Source organism: Cervus canadensis, chromosome 10 (assembly GCF_019320065.1).
Source record: "Cervus canadensis isolate Bull #8, Minnesota chromosome 10, ASM1932006v1, whole genome shotgun sequence".
Classification (NCBI taxonomy): domain Eukaryota; kingdom Metazoa; phylum Chordata; class Mammalia; order Artiodactyla; family Cervidae; genus Cervus; species Cervus canadensis.
The window spans coordinates 69,400,146-69,418,290 of NC_057395.1; the positions used below are offsets into that span (position 1 = coordinate 69,400,146).

General features: G+C 43.6%; 1 protein-coding gene across 12 annotated transcripts in view; it reads right to left on the reverse strand.

The window, feature by feature from the left end:
- PTPRT (protein tyrosine phosphatase receptor type T) overlaps window positions 1-18,145 on the reverse strand; it is a 1,113,287-nt gene that overhangs the window by 85,140 nt on the left and 1,010,002 nt on the right. For 8 of the 12 annotated variants that reach the window (XM_043479842.1, XM_043479836.1, XM_043479839.1 and 5 more), the window contains one exon: window positions 4,393-4,583. In XM_043479842.1, the coding sequence (XP_043335777.1) occupies window positions 4,393-4,583 (191 nt within the window). The remainder of the gene's footprint in view (window positions 1-4,392; window positions 4,584-18,145) is intronic. The other 4 variants (XM_043479841.1, XM_043479835.1, XM_043479838.1 and 1 more) reach the window with 1 other exon arrangement.

Sequence of the window (18,145 nt, forward strand, 5' to 3'; positions counted from 1 at the left end):
TCTACTCACTCCATGACCTCCTTGTACATGCCAGATACATTACTCCCTTGATCTTTTCCTCCGGATATTTTTCACAAAGTCTCTGCCCACATCTCATAATTAAAGATGGCCCTTTCGGTCTGTTCAGTATTGGAGCCTCCTTCACTTCGTGTTCCTGAAATATACCCTCTCCCTTCCCTGTACTCTTTCATTCCCCATGGTACTTACTTGTGGAAGATTGTATAAGCCACAGATCAGAGTTTCCAACTGCTCCTGTTTTGTATTCTCTTTTAGAATCTTGCGGCTGCCCCTCCCTTCATCAAGAGATGGAGTCTAGGGACTTCCTTGGTGGCTAAGTGTCCAGTGGCTCAGATTCTGCGCTCCCAATGCAGGCAGCTTGGGTTTGACCCCTGGTCAGGGAACCAAAATCCCACGTGCTACAAACTAAGAGCTCATATGCTGCAACTAAAAGACCCCACATGCTGCAAAGAAAACTGAAGACCCCATGTGCCGCACAAAGACTTGGTACAACCAAATATATAATAATAAAATACATTTAAAAAAAGAGAGATGGAGTCTAATTCCCCTTCTGTAGAATATAGGCAGTTATTGTTTGCTTATAACCAATATAAAGTGGTAGGAGTGTTCTCTGTGGTGTCCAAGTGCAGGTCACAAGGGGTGATGCACTTGCCACTTTGTTAGCTAGCAGGCTCACCAATGAAGTCCTGTACCACTACGTAAGAAGTTCAAGGATCTTGAGGCAACCATGCTGTGAAGAAGCCAGGCTACCTGAAGAGGCTTAGTATAGGTGTTCCAGCTGGCTATCCCAGCTGAGATCCCAGATGATAGCCTACATCAACTGGTAGCCACGTGACTGAAGACACTTCCATATCACTTCAGCCCTAAGCCATAGAAACTTCCAAGTCAAGGCTTCAGACATCATGGTGTAGAGACAGACTACCCCTGCTGTATTCTGTCCAAATTCCTGATCCATTGAATCAATGCACATGATAAATTGGTTGTTTTATGTCACCAAGATTTGGGGTAGTTTGTAACACAGTATTTATCACTGTCTACCATACTATATTATTGACTAACATATTACAGTAAGTAAGTTACTGTAAACTAACTTCCTTATTTTTAAGTCTACTGTTTATTTTGAGGTTCCTCTGCTAGAACACAAGTTTCACAAGGACAAGGATCTTTGTCTATTTTTGTTCTCTGGTGTATCCCAAATATCTAGAACAGTCCTTGGGAATAGTAAATACTTGGTAAATGTTTAATGAACAAATTTGTGAGTGACTGAAAAACTTAACTGAATTTTATAAGACACAGCTTGCTACAGCTGAGAGGTCCCTTATATGTTAATTTGTCAAACCCACTCATTTGTATGAAAAAACTGAGCAGGGTAGGGGAGTGACAGGCCACAGACAGAGCACATGTGTGTGGGTTTGAGAAGAGGCCTGAAGACCCGGGAATCTTCTGTCTACAATAGGAAATGGTCTTCAAGTGGATTTGTGATTCTTTGCTCAGTTTGTAGCTTCCAGACATCACAGGAGCCTTGATGATTAAAACAACATCCAGCTACAGTCTCCGTTAGTGGAAAGACACTGTGGAAAGACTCCTATTAAGTAATGTTTTCCAATTAATCTCCAGTTAATCAGGAAATACTGTTAACTAGAAGCTAAGCATTCAAGCTAACTGATTAATGTAATCTGAACTGATTGAGGGCAAGTCTAGCCTACTTAATGCTATTTCTGGTTGAAGTCCAAATGATGGAACAACATGTATTGTTTTCTCTCTCACTATAAAAGCAGTTAATTTCCATGCTAGAAAGTTTGGAAAATATAAAAAAGCACACACACACAAAGGAATGTTAAAAAAGAAAAAAAATATCAACCCAGATCCCACCACACAGGGATGGATGCTTTTAAAAGTGACATCATTCTGGGTGGCAATGCACCAAAATTGGCAAATGTATTTGTATTTCTGTTTTCAAATTTTAGATTGCAAGTTCTTAGAACAGTGTTTCTCAGGCTTTGACTACTTTGACCCCTTTCTGATAAATCACACAGATTGATCCCTTAATGCTATTTGAAAATTTAAAACAAATTAAATATTATGACTGATGACTTATTCAACCTTTATGATACTGACCATAACTTTATAAACAACACACCCTCTCCTGACATTCGCTCAGCAGACAGATCTACACACGTGAGTGTAAGCACATACATGTGTCCCCCTCCCCCCATCACACATACTTTAAGGGCTTGGGATTGAGGCAGGAGATAGATGGGCCCCAGGCTGAGCAGCTCCAAACAGTCTCCCCTGACACTTCAGAACAAGAGATAACAACAGAGCCCTGCCTGAATAAAAGATAAGCTGATCACATTTTTTCTCATTCTTGTGATCAAGGAGATATCCCAGACCACACGTGAGCAGAAAAGATCCTCAGAGGTCAAAGGAAGGGGGGGTGCCAGCCCATAATATGTCCTGCCAACCTCCCAGAAACCCTCACACTAGAAATTCATCTTGGCTGAAAGATGTGCATGCACATTGGAGAGGGCCCTGAGTCAGACCAAATATGCACATGAGCAAGATGACTGGCTGAGGGGATATGGAAAATTGCCCCCATATAAGAGAGCTAAGCCACTCCTATTGGGTGAAAATGACTGAGTCCACCTGTGGATTCCTCCACATGTATGTCACTTCTAATAAACACTTCACCTGCTTCACAATCTTTGTCTCTTCGCTGAACTTTTTTTTTTTCAAAGCAGACAAGGACCGAGGTCCTGCTTCCAGCTGCTGAGCTTCTCAGCCCCCTGAGACCAAGATCATTCAAGCAACCTCCTAGGAAATAAGGCCCAGGGAGGCGAGGTGATGAGACTATCTCCTGCGATTCTTATGCCAATATCCTCCCAAAATTTATAGATTGGATATGTGAAAAATGCTATTTTACTTAGACCATATTTGAAATTAACTGCTAGTTCTCCTGAGCTGGTAATTACTTACATTCATTGACATAAACGTTTTTGTTCTCATAAATGTGTCAAACGTTCCCCTTGCTACCGTGTTTTACACTCTCATAAAGTTTTAGGACCAGACAGGCCCTTAGTAATCACCGTATCCAAACTCTTCATTCAACTAATAAAGACTTTTAAAAGTCAGACTGCAAAGCCGAGAGGCCACACAGTTTGTTGCATTGGGGTCTGGACCCCTCCCCCATGGTTTGGCACAATTTCATGACCTCACACAGCTTCTGAAATACTGCTGTGTAAGCGCTTTCTCAGAATACTGTCTGAGAGTTAAACTTAGTCCTTGGTATCAAGAATTCCAAATGTGTAGCATCTGAGTCAACGCATTTTCACTGCACACACTGAACTGAACCTAGCATATTTGGGCCACATGCTGCATGTGAAGGCAAGAAAAAACACCACCACCACAAGAAAACCCAGTGCAAATAACCCAGAGCCTGGCACACAGTAAGTGCTCAAAAGATATTTTGGGAAAGGAGGAGGAGAGGGAGAGAGAGGAAAAGAGAAGAAAAAGATGCTCTTTCCAAAGCTGCTTGCAGCTGCATTCTGACTGGCACAGGAAGGGTGCAAAATTCCTCCAGGGGAGTGAGGTGCTCTTTAGGGCTAGAAAACATCAGTTCCTCCTTTTTTCATTCTACTTTTTGCTTGCAAAAGGTGAGGCCTAATGGGCAAGGAGTGAAACAAAGGGAGTGAGATAAAGAAAGCTAAACTGTTCTGCATAAAAAAAGTAAACGGAGTATGGGAGTTCTCTTTTGGCTGCTAGAAAAAAAGGAGGAGGAAAAAAAGGAAAATTTGAGGACACTGAAAAGAACTTTGGGGAAGGAAGTGGACAGAGACCTGTCAGGTGACCAGAACCTCAGAAGGACTTGTATTCAGGTGCTTCCTGCACGGCAATCTTTCTGTAATTTCCCAAACCTCAGTAACAACTGCTATCACACGTCCCTGGCAATAGAGACAGGCTGGGGAGCAAGGTAAGGGATGTCCAATGGATGTGGAGAGGTATAGAGAAAGGGGGGGATGGCGGTCACCAGATGAGATATTGACTGGGGCGGGTGCTGAAAACACAACAGAAGCATGACCATGAGGCAACAGGTGACCAGAGCAAGCAGACCTCCTAGAAATCAGTGAAAGGCAGGGGACACCTGCTGGTTTTTCTTCAATGTGTAGGATGGGGGCTCAAGTCATTCTCTCTTCCTACTGAAGGAGGACGTGACTCCAAACTGATGCAGCAGATCTGAATGGGGACTTAACCGTGTATTTCTGACATGCTCCCGGGTGCTGCTGATGCTGCTGGACCATACTTTGAGTAGCAAGACTGTAGCATCCATGAGGCTTCTGCGCCCACCAGGGAGTTTCCTGCGGGGTGGTCTCTTACCTCATACTCCTCCTTGAACCCGTAGCCCTGGCCCCTCTTCATCTGGGTGATGTGCTGGAGCAGGTCAGCCACCCGGATGGCGGGCTGGAACTGGTCCCGGGGATAGCTCATCTCCACGGGGTCGCAGGCTCGGTAGGGGTGAGTCTGGATCGTGAGGGTGGGCTGCGCCAGCTCCCCACGGCTGCCATCTGCTTCAAAGAGAAGGAGGCAGAACAGGCCATCACCTATAGGAGCTTTGTCCTCTGTCCTCTGTCCCTCCCCCAGCTTGACATGGGGAGGACTGAGGGAACCAACTCAGGACTACTGATCAGGGAATTTCAGAAAGATCAGAGATGTGTGGTTTCCCTGGCCTGGCTGTAGTGGCAGGTTTAAAAACTAAACAACAAACAGACACAATAACTGGCGGTCTGTTTCTATTTCAAGGGTGCATCTTTACGGAGTAAAGCCAAGCTCCCAGGTTGGCTGTCAGCTCTGTCCGTCCTCCAGGCTTGCCAGGGTGGTCGTGGCCAATCCAGGCCAATCCCAGAACCAGTTAGAAGCTGGGCAGGCTGGATACTGGGGGCACCCTCCTGCAGCCTGCTTGGAATGTCTTGGTGGTCCCTGGAGAACAGAGCCATGTGTCTGCTTCTGGTCCATTTGACTGTATCCTTGTGACCTGGTTTCTCTACTAGTTTGTTTCCTTCAGGTTGTACTCTGGGAGGAATTGGAGCCAGTCTTTGGATCCACCGTAAAAAGCAGGGACCCTCACCCTCTCAGCTGCTCTCTCCAGCTCTGGCATCTGCAGTGTGATCATTTTCTGCCTACTGTCTGATTTCCCCAGCACGTAACAGTCTTAATCCTGGAGTGATGCTGTGCCTACCTTGCAGGTAGAAAGGCCCGAACCTCCTCCTTCAGCTACTTCTCCCAGGTCCGGGCCGTATACCTGATCTCCTTCATCACCTCCCCTTGGTATAAGAGCTACAATCTCTCCTGTTAACAATCTTTAGACACACTGATTGAGTTCACTGCCCCATATTAGTTGGGCTGCCCTCAAAACTGATGCCTGTTGAGGGTGGAATTTGAATGCTTCTGCTCCCCTTGTACCAGTAAAACCACTTTCTTACCCTCTGAACTCCCTGCCAGCAACACACTGTCAATGTTCTAGGGCCAGTGCATCTCATCCAGAACCATTCAGGCTCGGTCTCTCCTCCCAGAGTCGTGGACACTCTATGCCCTAGACTGCGGTGTTTGTGGTGTGCATAAGATGAGGACTGCCAGATTTAACGTGTCTCACCCAGATGTTTTCAGACACTGCAAGGCACCAAGGCAGACCCCATGAGGGCTATGCCACACTCATTTGCTGGGAGGTTTAGCATGTATTTCCTCATTTTCTGCAACTTTTCTTTTCAGAACGCATGCATCTTTCAGTTTGTCTCTATGTCACAATAATCCATCAAACACTGATTCTGTAAAAGTGAACTTCCCTCCTATGTGTCGGCATGAGCAAAGCTGTTCCTAGTTAAGGAAACGATTGCCGACAGAAAGATCTAGAACTTACAGGTTTATGCACCAGGAAGAAGGGCCTAGATGTGAGCACATGATGTAAGAAGGTGAGATGTACACACATGTTTCCTGGCAGGCATGAGGAAAATACAGCTTATTTTTCTCCTCGGATGTGAGGTCATAGGTAACACATCTGCACGGGCACTGCTTCAACACAAAGCTGGCAAATGTGGGCACTGTGTCCCTCCTCCATCACACCCTTGTGATCGGGAGTTAGGATTTACTGAGACTTCACCCTGTGCCAGGGACTCTGGCAGGCACTGGCAATGCTCAGAAGACAGGTTTCACCCTTGACAGTCGAGTACAGTGGTCCCCAACCTTTTTGGCCTGAGGGACTAGTTTCGTGGGAGACAATTTTTCCACGGGTCCAGGGTAGAGGATGGTTTTGGGCTGATTCAACTGCATTGCATTTATTCTGCCCTGGCTGATCTGACAGGAGGTGGAGCTCAGGTGGTAATGTGAGTGATGGGGAGTGCCTGTGAAGAGAGATGAAGCTTCATTCACTTGGCTGCTCACTCCTGCTGTGTAGCTGGGTTCCTAACAGGCCATGGCCTGGTAGCAGTCTGTGGTCCAAGAGTTTGGAACCCTGTAAGGTGGACAGACAAGGACGCCCACTGGAAGCACAAGAGGAGAAGTGGGAAAAGTCAAGCACATCTATGTAACAGCAAGGGGGCTGGGATGGAGTGGAGGCGGAGGGTGGAGAGGTGATGGGGGCAAAGTTGTAAGACATGGAGTGAGGTAGGCCTAGAGAGGTGTGAATGTCTACGAACCTTCAAGCCTCTAGAAAGGATTTTAAGAAGATGCCTTCTCTTTAAAGACACATTATGTCTTGTAACTCAATGATAAAGAACCAGGTTGCCAAGGCAGGAGACATTAGAGATGTGGGTTCAATCCCTAGGTTGGGAAGATCCCTTGGATGAGGGCCTGGCAACCCACTCCAATATTCTTGCCTGGAGAATCCCATGGACAGAGGAGCCTGGCGGGCTATAGTCTATAGGGTTGCAAAGAGTCAGACATGATGGAAACGACTCAGTACATATGACTTGTAGGTGTCCCAGCTGCCATGGATATGTGGCATCCTTCTGGTGAATATCACCTGTGGGGCTGGAGAAGAAAGGAACACTTGGGTTTGCTTCTCCAGATGCTGTACTTCCTGGTTTTCCAGGAGAGGATGAACCAGAGTCAGTGCCTAGAGCCCTGGGAATGTCTCCCACCTAAGCCACCATCATATACGCGGACAGAAATCTTCAGAGACCCATGGGCCTGGGTGGCCTGGGAGACCAGCTATCTAGCAGAGATAGATTTCTTAGGATCAAGCACCTGATGATTTTTGTGAGATGCCAAGTGTTTCCAAAGCCAAACAGCTACCAATATGGATGTTTTCCTTTAAACACATTGCTAGACAGACTGTAAACTCGATGTCAGCAAAACCAACACTGGAATGGAAAATAAACGTGTCTGAAATTTAGCAACTTGTATCATTGTAACATTTGTAATAATGTCAGCGCTGGTACTAATGATGCTGTGAAGACTCGGAACCAAGGGATTTTCAAGGTTTATTAATTCAACTAGTTGGACTCCCTTTTCCAATGTATCTTACTTCACCTATTCCCTTATTAACCTCTGATAATGCAGAAGTGATGCCTTTTATCACACCCCATTTCACCAGACGCACTATACTTAATTTTCCATCATTAGGTTTAATGAAAACCCAATTTCACAACTCACTTCTCTTAGGAACCTACAAGTAATGCTACGTTTTTATCAGCCCCAATTAAAAAGCGTTATGATGTTCCTATTCGAGAGGGAGCCTTAAAACTAATGTGCGATTCTGTTGCTAATTCAACAAGGGCGCTGGAATCCACATGCTGCTCATAAAATGTAACTCGAACCAGCTGGCCCAGGGAGAGAACAGTTTTCATTTTTCTCCTCATCAGACCCTTGATTTTCATACCATTTCAAATTCTCATTAATGGGTCTTGCATGTTTATTTATCACATAATAATATTTTGGATTTCTTTTGTACTTTTTTCTATAGCTGTTGTCTAGGGCTTGAATCCCCTCCCCACCCCCCACCACTGCAACGAGTCCCTCCACTGCCTGTGAGGCACTTGCGGGGCCAGCAGAGGGGTTATGGTGATGTGGGGTTATGGAGATGCCGGTTACCATGCTCCCTCTGATTTCCTCTTTCTTGTCTTTCTACCAGTCATTCTTCCTTGGGAACCTGGCTTTGACCTTCTCTTTCTTTTTCATTCTCCTGCTACCAGTCATTACTTAATTTTTCTGGGCTCTAAAATCACTGCAGATGGTGTCTGCAGCCATGAAATTAAAAGACGCTTCCTCCTTGGAAGGAAAGTTATGACCAACCTAGACAGCATATAAAGAAGCAGAGACATTACTTTGCCAACAAAGGTCCGTCTGGTCAAGGCTATGGTTTTTCCAGTGGTCATGTATGGATGTGAGAGTTGGACTATAAAGAAAGCTGAGTGCCGAAGAATTCATGCTTTTGAACTGTGGTGTTGGAGAAGATGCTTGAGAGTCCCTTGGTTGCGAGGAGATCCAACCAGTCCATCCTAAAGGAGATCAGTCCTGGGTGTTCTTTGGAAGGACTGATGCTAAAGCTGAAACTCCAATACTTTTGGCCACCTGATGCAAAGAGCTGACTCATTGGAAAAGACCCTGATGCTGGGGAAGATTGAGGGCAGGAGGAGAAGGGGACAACAGAGGATGAGATGGTTGGATGGCATCACTGACTCAATGGACATGGGTTTGGGTGGACTCTGGGAGTTGGTGATGGACAGGAAGGCCTGGTGTGCTGCAGTTCATGGGGTCGCAAAGAGTCGGACACGACTGAGTGACTGAACTGAACTGAACCAGTCATTACAGATCTTCTATTAATGTCAGCCATATATTTCTAATCTCTTGCTAGGAATAGCCACTCCAACCAGCTAACAAATCTGAACTGAGGACCTACACTGTACAAAGCACAGTGTGAGATACACGTACAGACAGGAGGATGGGGGAAAGCGTGTTCAGAGGGAGGACACACTCTCCTGCCACTTGTAGGAGAGAAGGTGCATAAACACTTGACAAAAGTGAGACAGGATGGGCTCTGGGAGGTGGGAGGGTAATGTGCTGCAGAGTTAGGCACCGTGGAAATATTCGTCAAACTTGAAGCATCCACTTCTTTGGATTCTGCTGTAACTGTGTGCAACCTGTATCAGGTCGGTCCCTTTCCATGATGATAGAAATGGGCTGTATCTGTGCTGTGCCACTCATCACATGTGACTACTGAGCATGGGAAATGTGGCTACTGTGATGGGCAAACTGCATTTCACATTGTGCTTCAGTTTAATTCACTTAAATTTAAAATCACACATGTGGCTTATGGCTCCTGGACTGGGAACCGCAGATCTAGTGAAAGATACAGGGAACGGGAGAACATTCTGGAGGTACACAGAAGGGTAAAGAGGTCCAGTGGAAATACAGCATGAGCCATGTATGTAAGTTAAATTGCTTTTCTTATAGCAACATTACGGGAAGTCGCTCAGTCGTGTCCGACTCTTTGAGATCCCATGGGCTGTAGCCTACCAGACTCCTCCATCCATGGGATTTTCCAGGCAAGAGTACTGGAGTGGGTTGCAGGTCAAAAAAAAAAAAGTGAAATGAATTTTAGTAAGAAGTTTTGTTGAATCCAATGCACTGAAATGACATTTCAATGCAAAACTGGTATAACATTATTAATGATATATTTGACATTCTTTACTCATACTAAGGCTTTGAAATCCAAAGTGTATCTTATAAAGCATTTCAACTCAGCCGTATTTCTAGTGCTCAACAACACATATGGTCAGTGGCCACAGTGCTGGACAGGGTGGGTATACACAGACATCCAGAGTCAGATCAAGTTCCAAGAGAACTGACTTAGAGCTAGAGTGAACTCCAAAAGGCACCTACCCATACAGCTCTAGCAGAGCACTGTCCAGTGGAACATCATATAAGGATGGACACTGCTCTATATTTACACATTCAATATGGCAGCCACTTCATGCATTAGTAGATGGATTCTTTACCATTGGTCATGCCACCTGGGAGGCCCCCTATGACTAACATGCACTTCAAATATGGCTAATATGACTGAGGAACTTAATTTTTCACTTAATTTCAATTAATTTAAATGTAAATAGCCACCTGTGGCCAGGGGCAACTTCACTGAATAGTGCATATCTACACAGTTATGCTTTCAAAGTTCTTCTTTAAATCAACTTTCAACCAGTTTTACTTTATCTCATTATGAATGACAGTGAAATATAAAATCATAGGCATGACATGCTACTTTTGACTTAAACTAGGACAGGGGCTTCCTTTGTGACCCAGATGGTAAAGAATCTGCCTGCAATGCAGGAGACCCAGGTTCGATCCCTGGGTTGGGAAGATCCCCTGAAGAAGGGAATGGCAACCTACTCCAGTATTCTTGCCTGGAGAATTCCAGGGACTGTATAGTCCATGGGGTTGCAAAGAGTTGGACACGACTGAGAGACTTTCACTTCACTTCAAGCCACTAACGCAGAGGCACGCCGGCTGCGACGGACCGCACAGAAGCGTGGCTGTGAGGAGCTACCCCTCGCCCAAGGTCAGGGGTAGCGACCGAGAGCGCCAGGCTGCGACAGGGCAGGAGCAGCGGCCGAGAGGAGCTTCTGCACGTCCGAGGTCAGGGGCAGCGGCCGAGAGGAGCTACCCCACCTCCGAGGTCAGGGGCGGCGGCCGAGAGGAGCTACCCCATGCCCGAGGTCAGGGGTGGCGGCCGCTGTGAGAAGATACCCCTTGTCCAAGGTAAGGAGCAGCGGCTGTGCTTTGCTGGAGCAGCCGTGAAGAGATACCCCACGTCCCAAGTAAGAGAAACCCAAGTAAGATGGTAGGTGTTGGGAGAGGGCATCAGAGGGCAGACCATAATCACACTAAAACCACTAAAACCATAATCACAGAACGCTAGCCAGTCTGATCACAGGACCACAGCCTTTTCTAACTCAATGAAACTAAGCCATGCTGTGTGGGGCCACCCAAGACGGTCAGGTCATGGTGGAGAGGGCTGACAGAATGTGGTCCACTGGAGAAGGGAATGGCAAACCACTTCAGTATTGTTGCCTTGAGAACCCCATGAACAGTATGAGAAGGCAAAATGATAGGTTACTGAAAGAGGAACTCCCCAGGTTGGTAGGTGCCCAATATGCTACTGGACATCAGTGGAGAAATAACTCCAGAAAGAATGAAGGGATGGAGCCAAAGCAAAAACAATACCCAGTTGTGGATGTGACTGGTGATAGAAGCAAGGTCCGATGCTGTAAAGAGCAATATTGCATAGGAGCCTGGAATGTTAGGTCCATGAATCAAGGCAAACTGGAAGTGGTCAAACAGGAGATGGCAAGAGTGAATGTCGACATTCTAGGAATCAGCGAACTAAAATGGACTGAAATGGGTGAATTTAACTCAGATGACCATTATATCTACTACTGTGGACAGGAATCCCTTAGAAGAAATGGAGTAGTCATCATGATCAACAAGAGAGTCCGAAATGCAATCTCAAAAACAACAGAATGATCTCTGTTCATTTCCAAGGCAAGCCATTCAATATCACGGTAATCCAAGCCTATGCCCTAACCAGTAATGCTGAAGAAGCTGAAGTTGAATGGTTCTATGAAGACCTACAAGACTTTTTGAACTAACACCCAAAAAAGATGTCCTTTTCATTATAGGGGACTGGAATGCAAAAGGAGGAAGTCAAGAAACACCTGGAGTAACAGGCAAATTTGGCCTTGGAATATGGAATGAAGCAGGGCAAAGGCTAATAGAGTTTTGCCAAGAGAATGCACTGGTCATAGCAAACACCCTCTTCCAACAACAAAAGAGAAGACTCTACACATGGACATCACCAGATGGCCAACACTGAAATCAGATTGATTATATTCTTTGCAGCCAAAGATGGAGAAGCTCTATACGGTCAGCAAAAACAAGACTGGGAGCTGACTGTGGCTCAGATCATGAACTCCTTATTGCCAAATTCAGACTTAAACTGAAGAAAGTAGGGAAAACCACTAGACCATTCAGGTATGACCTAAATCAAATCCCTTATGACTATACAGTGGAAGTGAGAAATAGATTTAAGGGACTAGATCTGATAGACAGACAGCCTGATGAACTATGGACGGAGGTTCGTGACATTGTACAGGAGACAGGGATCGAGATCATCCCCATGGAAAAGAAATGCAAAAAGGCAAAATGGTTGTCTGAGGAGGCCTTACAAATAGCTGTGAGAAGAAGAGAAGTGAAAAGCAAAGGAGAAAAGGAAAGATATCCCCATTTGAATGCAGAGTTCCAAAGAATAGCCAGGAGAGATAAGAAAGCCTTCCTCAGCGATCAATGCAAAGCAATAAAGGAAAACAACAGAATGGGAAAGACTAGAGATCTCTTCAAGAAAATTAGAGATATCAAGGGAATATTTCATGCAAAAATGGGCTCAATAAAGGACAGAAATGGTATGGACCTAACAGAAGCAGAAGATATTAAGAAGAGGTGGCAAGAATACACAGAAGAACTGTACAAAAAAGATCTTCACGACCCAGATAATCACAATGGTGGGATCACTCCCCTAGAGCCAGACATCCTGGAATGTGAAGTCAAGTGGGCCTTAGAAAGCATCACTACGAACAAAGCTAGTGGATGTGATGGAATTCCAGTTGAGCTATTTCAAATCCTGAAAGATGATGCTGTGAAAGTGCTGCACTCAATATGCCAGCAGATTTGGAAAACTCAGCAGTGGCCACAGGACTGGAAAAGGTCAGTTTTCATTCCAATCCCTAAGAAAGGCAAACCCAAAGAATGTTCAAACTACCGCCCAATTGCACTCATCTCACACACTAGTAAAGTAATGCTCAAAATTCTCCAAGCCAGGCTTCAGCAACACGTGAACCGTGAACTTCCAGATGTTCAAGCTGGTTTTAGAAAAGGCAGAGGAACCAGAGATCAAATTGCCAACATCTGCTGGATCATCGAAAAAGCAAGAGAGTTCCAGAAAAACATCTATTTCTGCTTTATTGACTATGCCAAAGCCTTCGACTGTGTGGATCACAATAAGCTGTGGAAAATTCTGAAGGAGATGGGAATGCCAGACCACATGACCTGCCTCTTGAGAAACCTGTATGTGGGTCAGGAAGCAACAGTTAGAACTGGACATGGAACAACAGACTGGTTCCTAATAGGAAAAGGAGTACGTCAAGGCTGTATATTGTCACCCTGCTTATTTAACTTATATGCAGAGTACATCATGAGAAACACTGGGCTGGAAGAAGCACAAGCTGGAATCAAGATTGCCAGGAGAAATATCAATAACCTCAGATATGCAGATGACATCACCCTTATGGCAGAAAGTGAAGAGGAACTAAAAAGCCTCTTGATGAAAGTGAAAGAGGAGAGTGAAAAAGTTGGCTTAAAGCTCAACATTCAGAAAACTAAGATCATGTCATCTGGTCCCATCTCCTCATGGGAAACAGATGGGGAGACAGTGGAAACAGTGTCAGACTTTATTTTTTTGGTCTCCTAAATCACTGCAGATGGTGACTACAGCCATGAAATTAAAAGATGCTTACTCCTTGGAAGGAAAGCTATGACCAACTTAGACAGCATATTAAAAAGCAGAGACATTACCTTGCCAACAAAGATCCATCTAGTCAAAGCTAGTTTTTCTAGCAGTCATGTATGGATGTGAGATTTGGACTACGAAAAAGGCTGAGCGCCGAAAAATCGATGCTTTTGAACTGTGGTGTTGGAAAGTCTCTTGGACTGCAAGGAGATCCAACCAGTCCATCCTAAAGATCAGTCCTGGGTGTTCACTGGAAGGACTGATGCTGAAGCTGAAACTCTAGTACTTTGGCCACCTCATGTGAAGAGTTGACTCATTGGAAAAGACCCTAATGCTGGGAGGGACTGGGGGCAAGAGGAGAAGGGGACAACAGAGGATGAGATGGCTGGATGGCATCACCGACTTGATGGGCATGAGTTTGAGTAAACTCTGGGAGTTGGTGATGGACAGGGAGGCCTGGCATGCTGCAATTCATGGGGTTGCAAAGAGTCGGACACGACTGAGCGACTGAACTGAACTGAACTGAACAAGCGACTAACAGGATAGGTGTGCATAGATTTGTGACCTTCAAGAAAGTGTATGTTCACACCACACCCCCATCTCATATCTCCCTCCGGAATGTGTTCTCACTCAATGTAATGGCAGATGGAATTACCTTCTCTCCCAGTCTTAAATCTGACCAACTGCCCAGGGTTGAGCTTGTAAAACTAATAGTAAATGCAATGCTACCTCACTGTGCCACATTCTGAAGAGTTGAAATGGCCATTATATAGTTGGCAATTGACACTCCTATACTTTGTTATTGAGGTAACACTGGCTCAAAGGACAGAAATGTTTCATCTTTTCCCATTTTCTTTCCTGGGGTCAGAGAATCGAGCAAGCCAATACAGGGATCATGCATCTCCAAGCCCTTTGTCTTCCTCAGTCCCTTTTATTGGTGAAGACCAAAGAAGGTGGGGACTTTCCTGATGGTGCAGTGGTTAAGAATCTGCCTTGCAATGCCAAGGATGCAGGTTTGATCCCTGGTTGGGGAGCTAACATCCCACATGGCTTAAGACCTGACACAGTCAAAAAAAAAAAAAAAAAAGACAAAAGAGGGTAGATAAACAACTTTGTACCCCAGAACGCAGGTTCAGTATTAAGAGAAAAAAAAATTGTCATGGGAAGAGTCATGGGAAAGTGCTTCTGGATTCATTCGCTTAAAGAAATCAATCTTTCTCTTTGTGGAGAGTATGAATTTCTTCTTCGACAGCTCTCATGAGATGGAGGGATGGTGGAAGACATGTCACACAGAAGAGGGGACTGTGGGCATTCATGACTTCTCCTGCTTCAGCCACAAGAAGAGGATTCCAATCAGCTGAACAGCAAAAGCAACAGTGACAATTTGCCTTCTCTGTTTACTCACAAACACCAATCCTGGAGAGACCTCTTCTTCAAAGCTAAGAAAACAGACGCGAAACAGCACAGAGCCTCAGAAAAATCCAGGATGTGAAAAAGAAGAAAAATAACACTCTGGATGCCGAGAAAAACAACATTTTCGAAAGAAAAAAGTAGTCAGTGGTGACTATTGACTCAACAGTCATCCCCCAAATTCTTCCTTTCTGGCAGAACTCCCAAATAAGCTTGGGTGCCCACACATTCTCCATGTGACTCAGAGGAGGATGGCCCTATTCCAAGACCTAGGGGCAAATCCTGATTTCCTTAAGCCAGTTGGGTGTTTCTATCAACTCTGCCAATTCTCAAAAATGTTCAGTGAGCTAGGAGGGATGTTCTATTAGGGGAGTTCTACTTTCTTCTAGGGAAGATTTCCTTGCTTTTAAGGATACTCCAGCAACTTCTGTCTCCTACTGGACACTACCATGTGTGGGCTTGATGCTTAGAACTGCTAAAGCAATCTTGCCTCCTAGAGGGGATCCAGACTGAAGACAATGCCAATATGAAATGGCAAAGTGGAGAACTTGAAAGGAATTGGAGCCTTAATGACATTCTTGTGCATATCATTCAACCAAGCCATGGAACCTCTTCTAACTCCCGACTTCCTCTTTTGTAAGATAATACATTAACATACTGTTTAAGCCCGTTTATTTTGTTTTTCTATAACTTACACAATAGAAAATAGAAAGGCATTTGCGTTGGTATGGAGTTCAAGAAAACATGGAACAATAAAGGTAGTAAAAGATTAACTATGAGGACAGATATTTCAAAATATGGATCCAGTTAAGTAGCAACTAGAAAAAAATTTGCTGAGCAAGGCAAAGAAAGATGAAACCAAAACATAATAACAAAATTAGAATGGACATTGGAATTTGTATTGAGAATAAGCAACACTGAGGCAGAAACTTGGGAAGAATTAGAGAACTCTGCAGTGAATATACAAGGGAATGAGAACAGTGAGACTCCTATTTTCCTGGTATCTGTCATCTGCTCATGTGTGTTCATGTGTGAAGGCACCAAAAAGACATTTTCAGGGAAAAGAAAACAGATGCATAAAGACAGATAATTGCTGTTATCAAAGAAGAGAACAGAATAAATGAAATAGATGTGATAATAAAGGATACAATGTAAAAACAGCTCTTTGGCAGAATAAAAACCCCAAATTTTCAAATGTAAAGAGCTCTCCATTGTGCTACTTAAAAATAGAACAAATCTCCTGATAATATTATTAAACATTATTGATGCACAAAAACTCAGATAAACATCTAGGCTGGAAGAAAAGGCTATCTATAAAGAAAAAGAAAAAGAAAAAATGCTAACCATATTTTCTGTTGCCTAAATTTAAATGCCCCAAATCACCGGAACAAAATTGTTGAGGGAAAAATGCTGTGACTCCAAAATCATACACTGATAAAGCTGTTTTTCATTTATGAGGCTGCAGAAAGATGTTCCCTGATGCACAAAGACTCAGGAATTATATTGGCTCTGATTCTTTTCTAGAGGTGTGGGGAGGTAAGGGGAAAAAAAGGAAAAAAATGTTTTAGTTAAAAAAATAAAATAAAAATCCCCACAAGATTGGAGGAAATTGTGTTATAAAAGAACCGATTTGTTATACAACAAAATCAGTTAAACAGAGATATGAGTATGAAAATCAAAATAAATGTGAGTTGAAACAGAATGAACTGTAAAAAAGAATTCTTAAAGAGAAACGATGTAAAAACAGCTAAACTAAAAATACTGGATTAACTTCTGAAATGTTACTAAGGAAAACCAGGAAATGGTGACTGATGAGTCACTAGGAAAAAAAAAAAAAAATATATATATATATATATATATATATATATATATTAACTTCTTTACCTTTTGCAGTGGACAGCCAATATATACTATTTTAATCTTGTTCTTAAGTAAAGGATCTAATTTTAAGCATGTGTGTGTATTTGTGTCAATTGTGTGTGTGTAACACCCTTAAGTTGAAGGTTTCAATTAGTAGAATAAAAGGAAGAGTGTATACCGGGGAACTTTGCTCAATGTTATGTGGCAGCCTGGATGGGAGGGGAGTTGTGGGAGAATGATACATGTATACGTGTGGCTGAGTCCCTTGGCTGTTCACCTGAAACTATTACAACACTGTTAATAAGCTATATGCCAATACAAAATAAAAAACAAACAAGAAAAAGAAGGGTGTACAGCTTTCAAATAGAGACAATGTACAAAGGAAGCTCTGGAGCCAGTCACAGTTGTGTCCAGGTTCCACATTTGTTCTCTGTGTGTGAGACAGCAGCTGCAAATCTAGAAGTCAGCATACAAAATCTTGTAATACCACAGAAAGTCTTCCTGTCCTGACAAGCAAATGAGAACCACTCTATAGGACTGTGTTCATAATCCAAGACATGCTAATTCCCACAGAACAAAATCGCCTCCACTAAAGATGAATTCAAAGCGGAAAAATAAAATACAAAGAATGACAAGCCATGTGAGGAAGCTTATCCCCACGAGAGAAAGTCAGCAGACACGATACACAGAGAGATATGCCTACCAAGAATTGAAAAGAATAAAACTGTCTAAGAGACGATAAAATAAATACACTTAGACTGATTAAGGAGAAAATGGAAGGATCATGAACCACAGCTTAAGGCAACACATCATGGGAAAAAGATGGGTGGCTTTTCACAATACAAATTTAACTTTTGGAGATGAAAAATACAGTCATTGAAAGTACTAAGTAAATAAATATAAGAACAGATGTTAATGGGACATAAGGGAAGTTAAGGACACAAAAGAGACGCTGAAGAAAAACAAAAGGTGGCTCTTTCCTTTGAAAACACCGATAAATTAGACAAGCCTCTGCCAAAAATGATTAAGAAAAAAAGATACACATAAACCACTTTACAGTCATCAGAAACGGGTAGAACACTTTTATCACATACTTGGTCTGACAAGTGAGTAAATGACTAGGAAAACCATGAAATACATCTGAAGACTCTGGTGAACCTGGCCAGGGTCTGAAGTTACCTACTAGTCCTTTACCAGAGCACCAGCTTTTGCTTAAGAGGAAGTTTTATTTTGAGATAACTGTAGATTCACCTGAGGTTGTAAAAAATAACTTAGTGAGGTTCCTTATACTCTCCACTCAGTCTT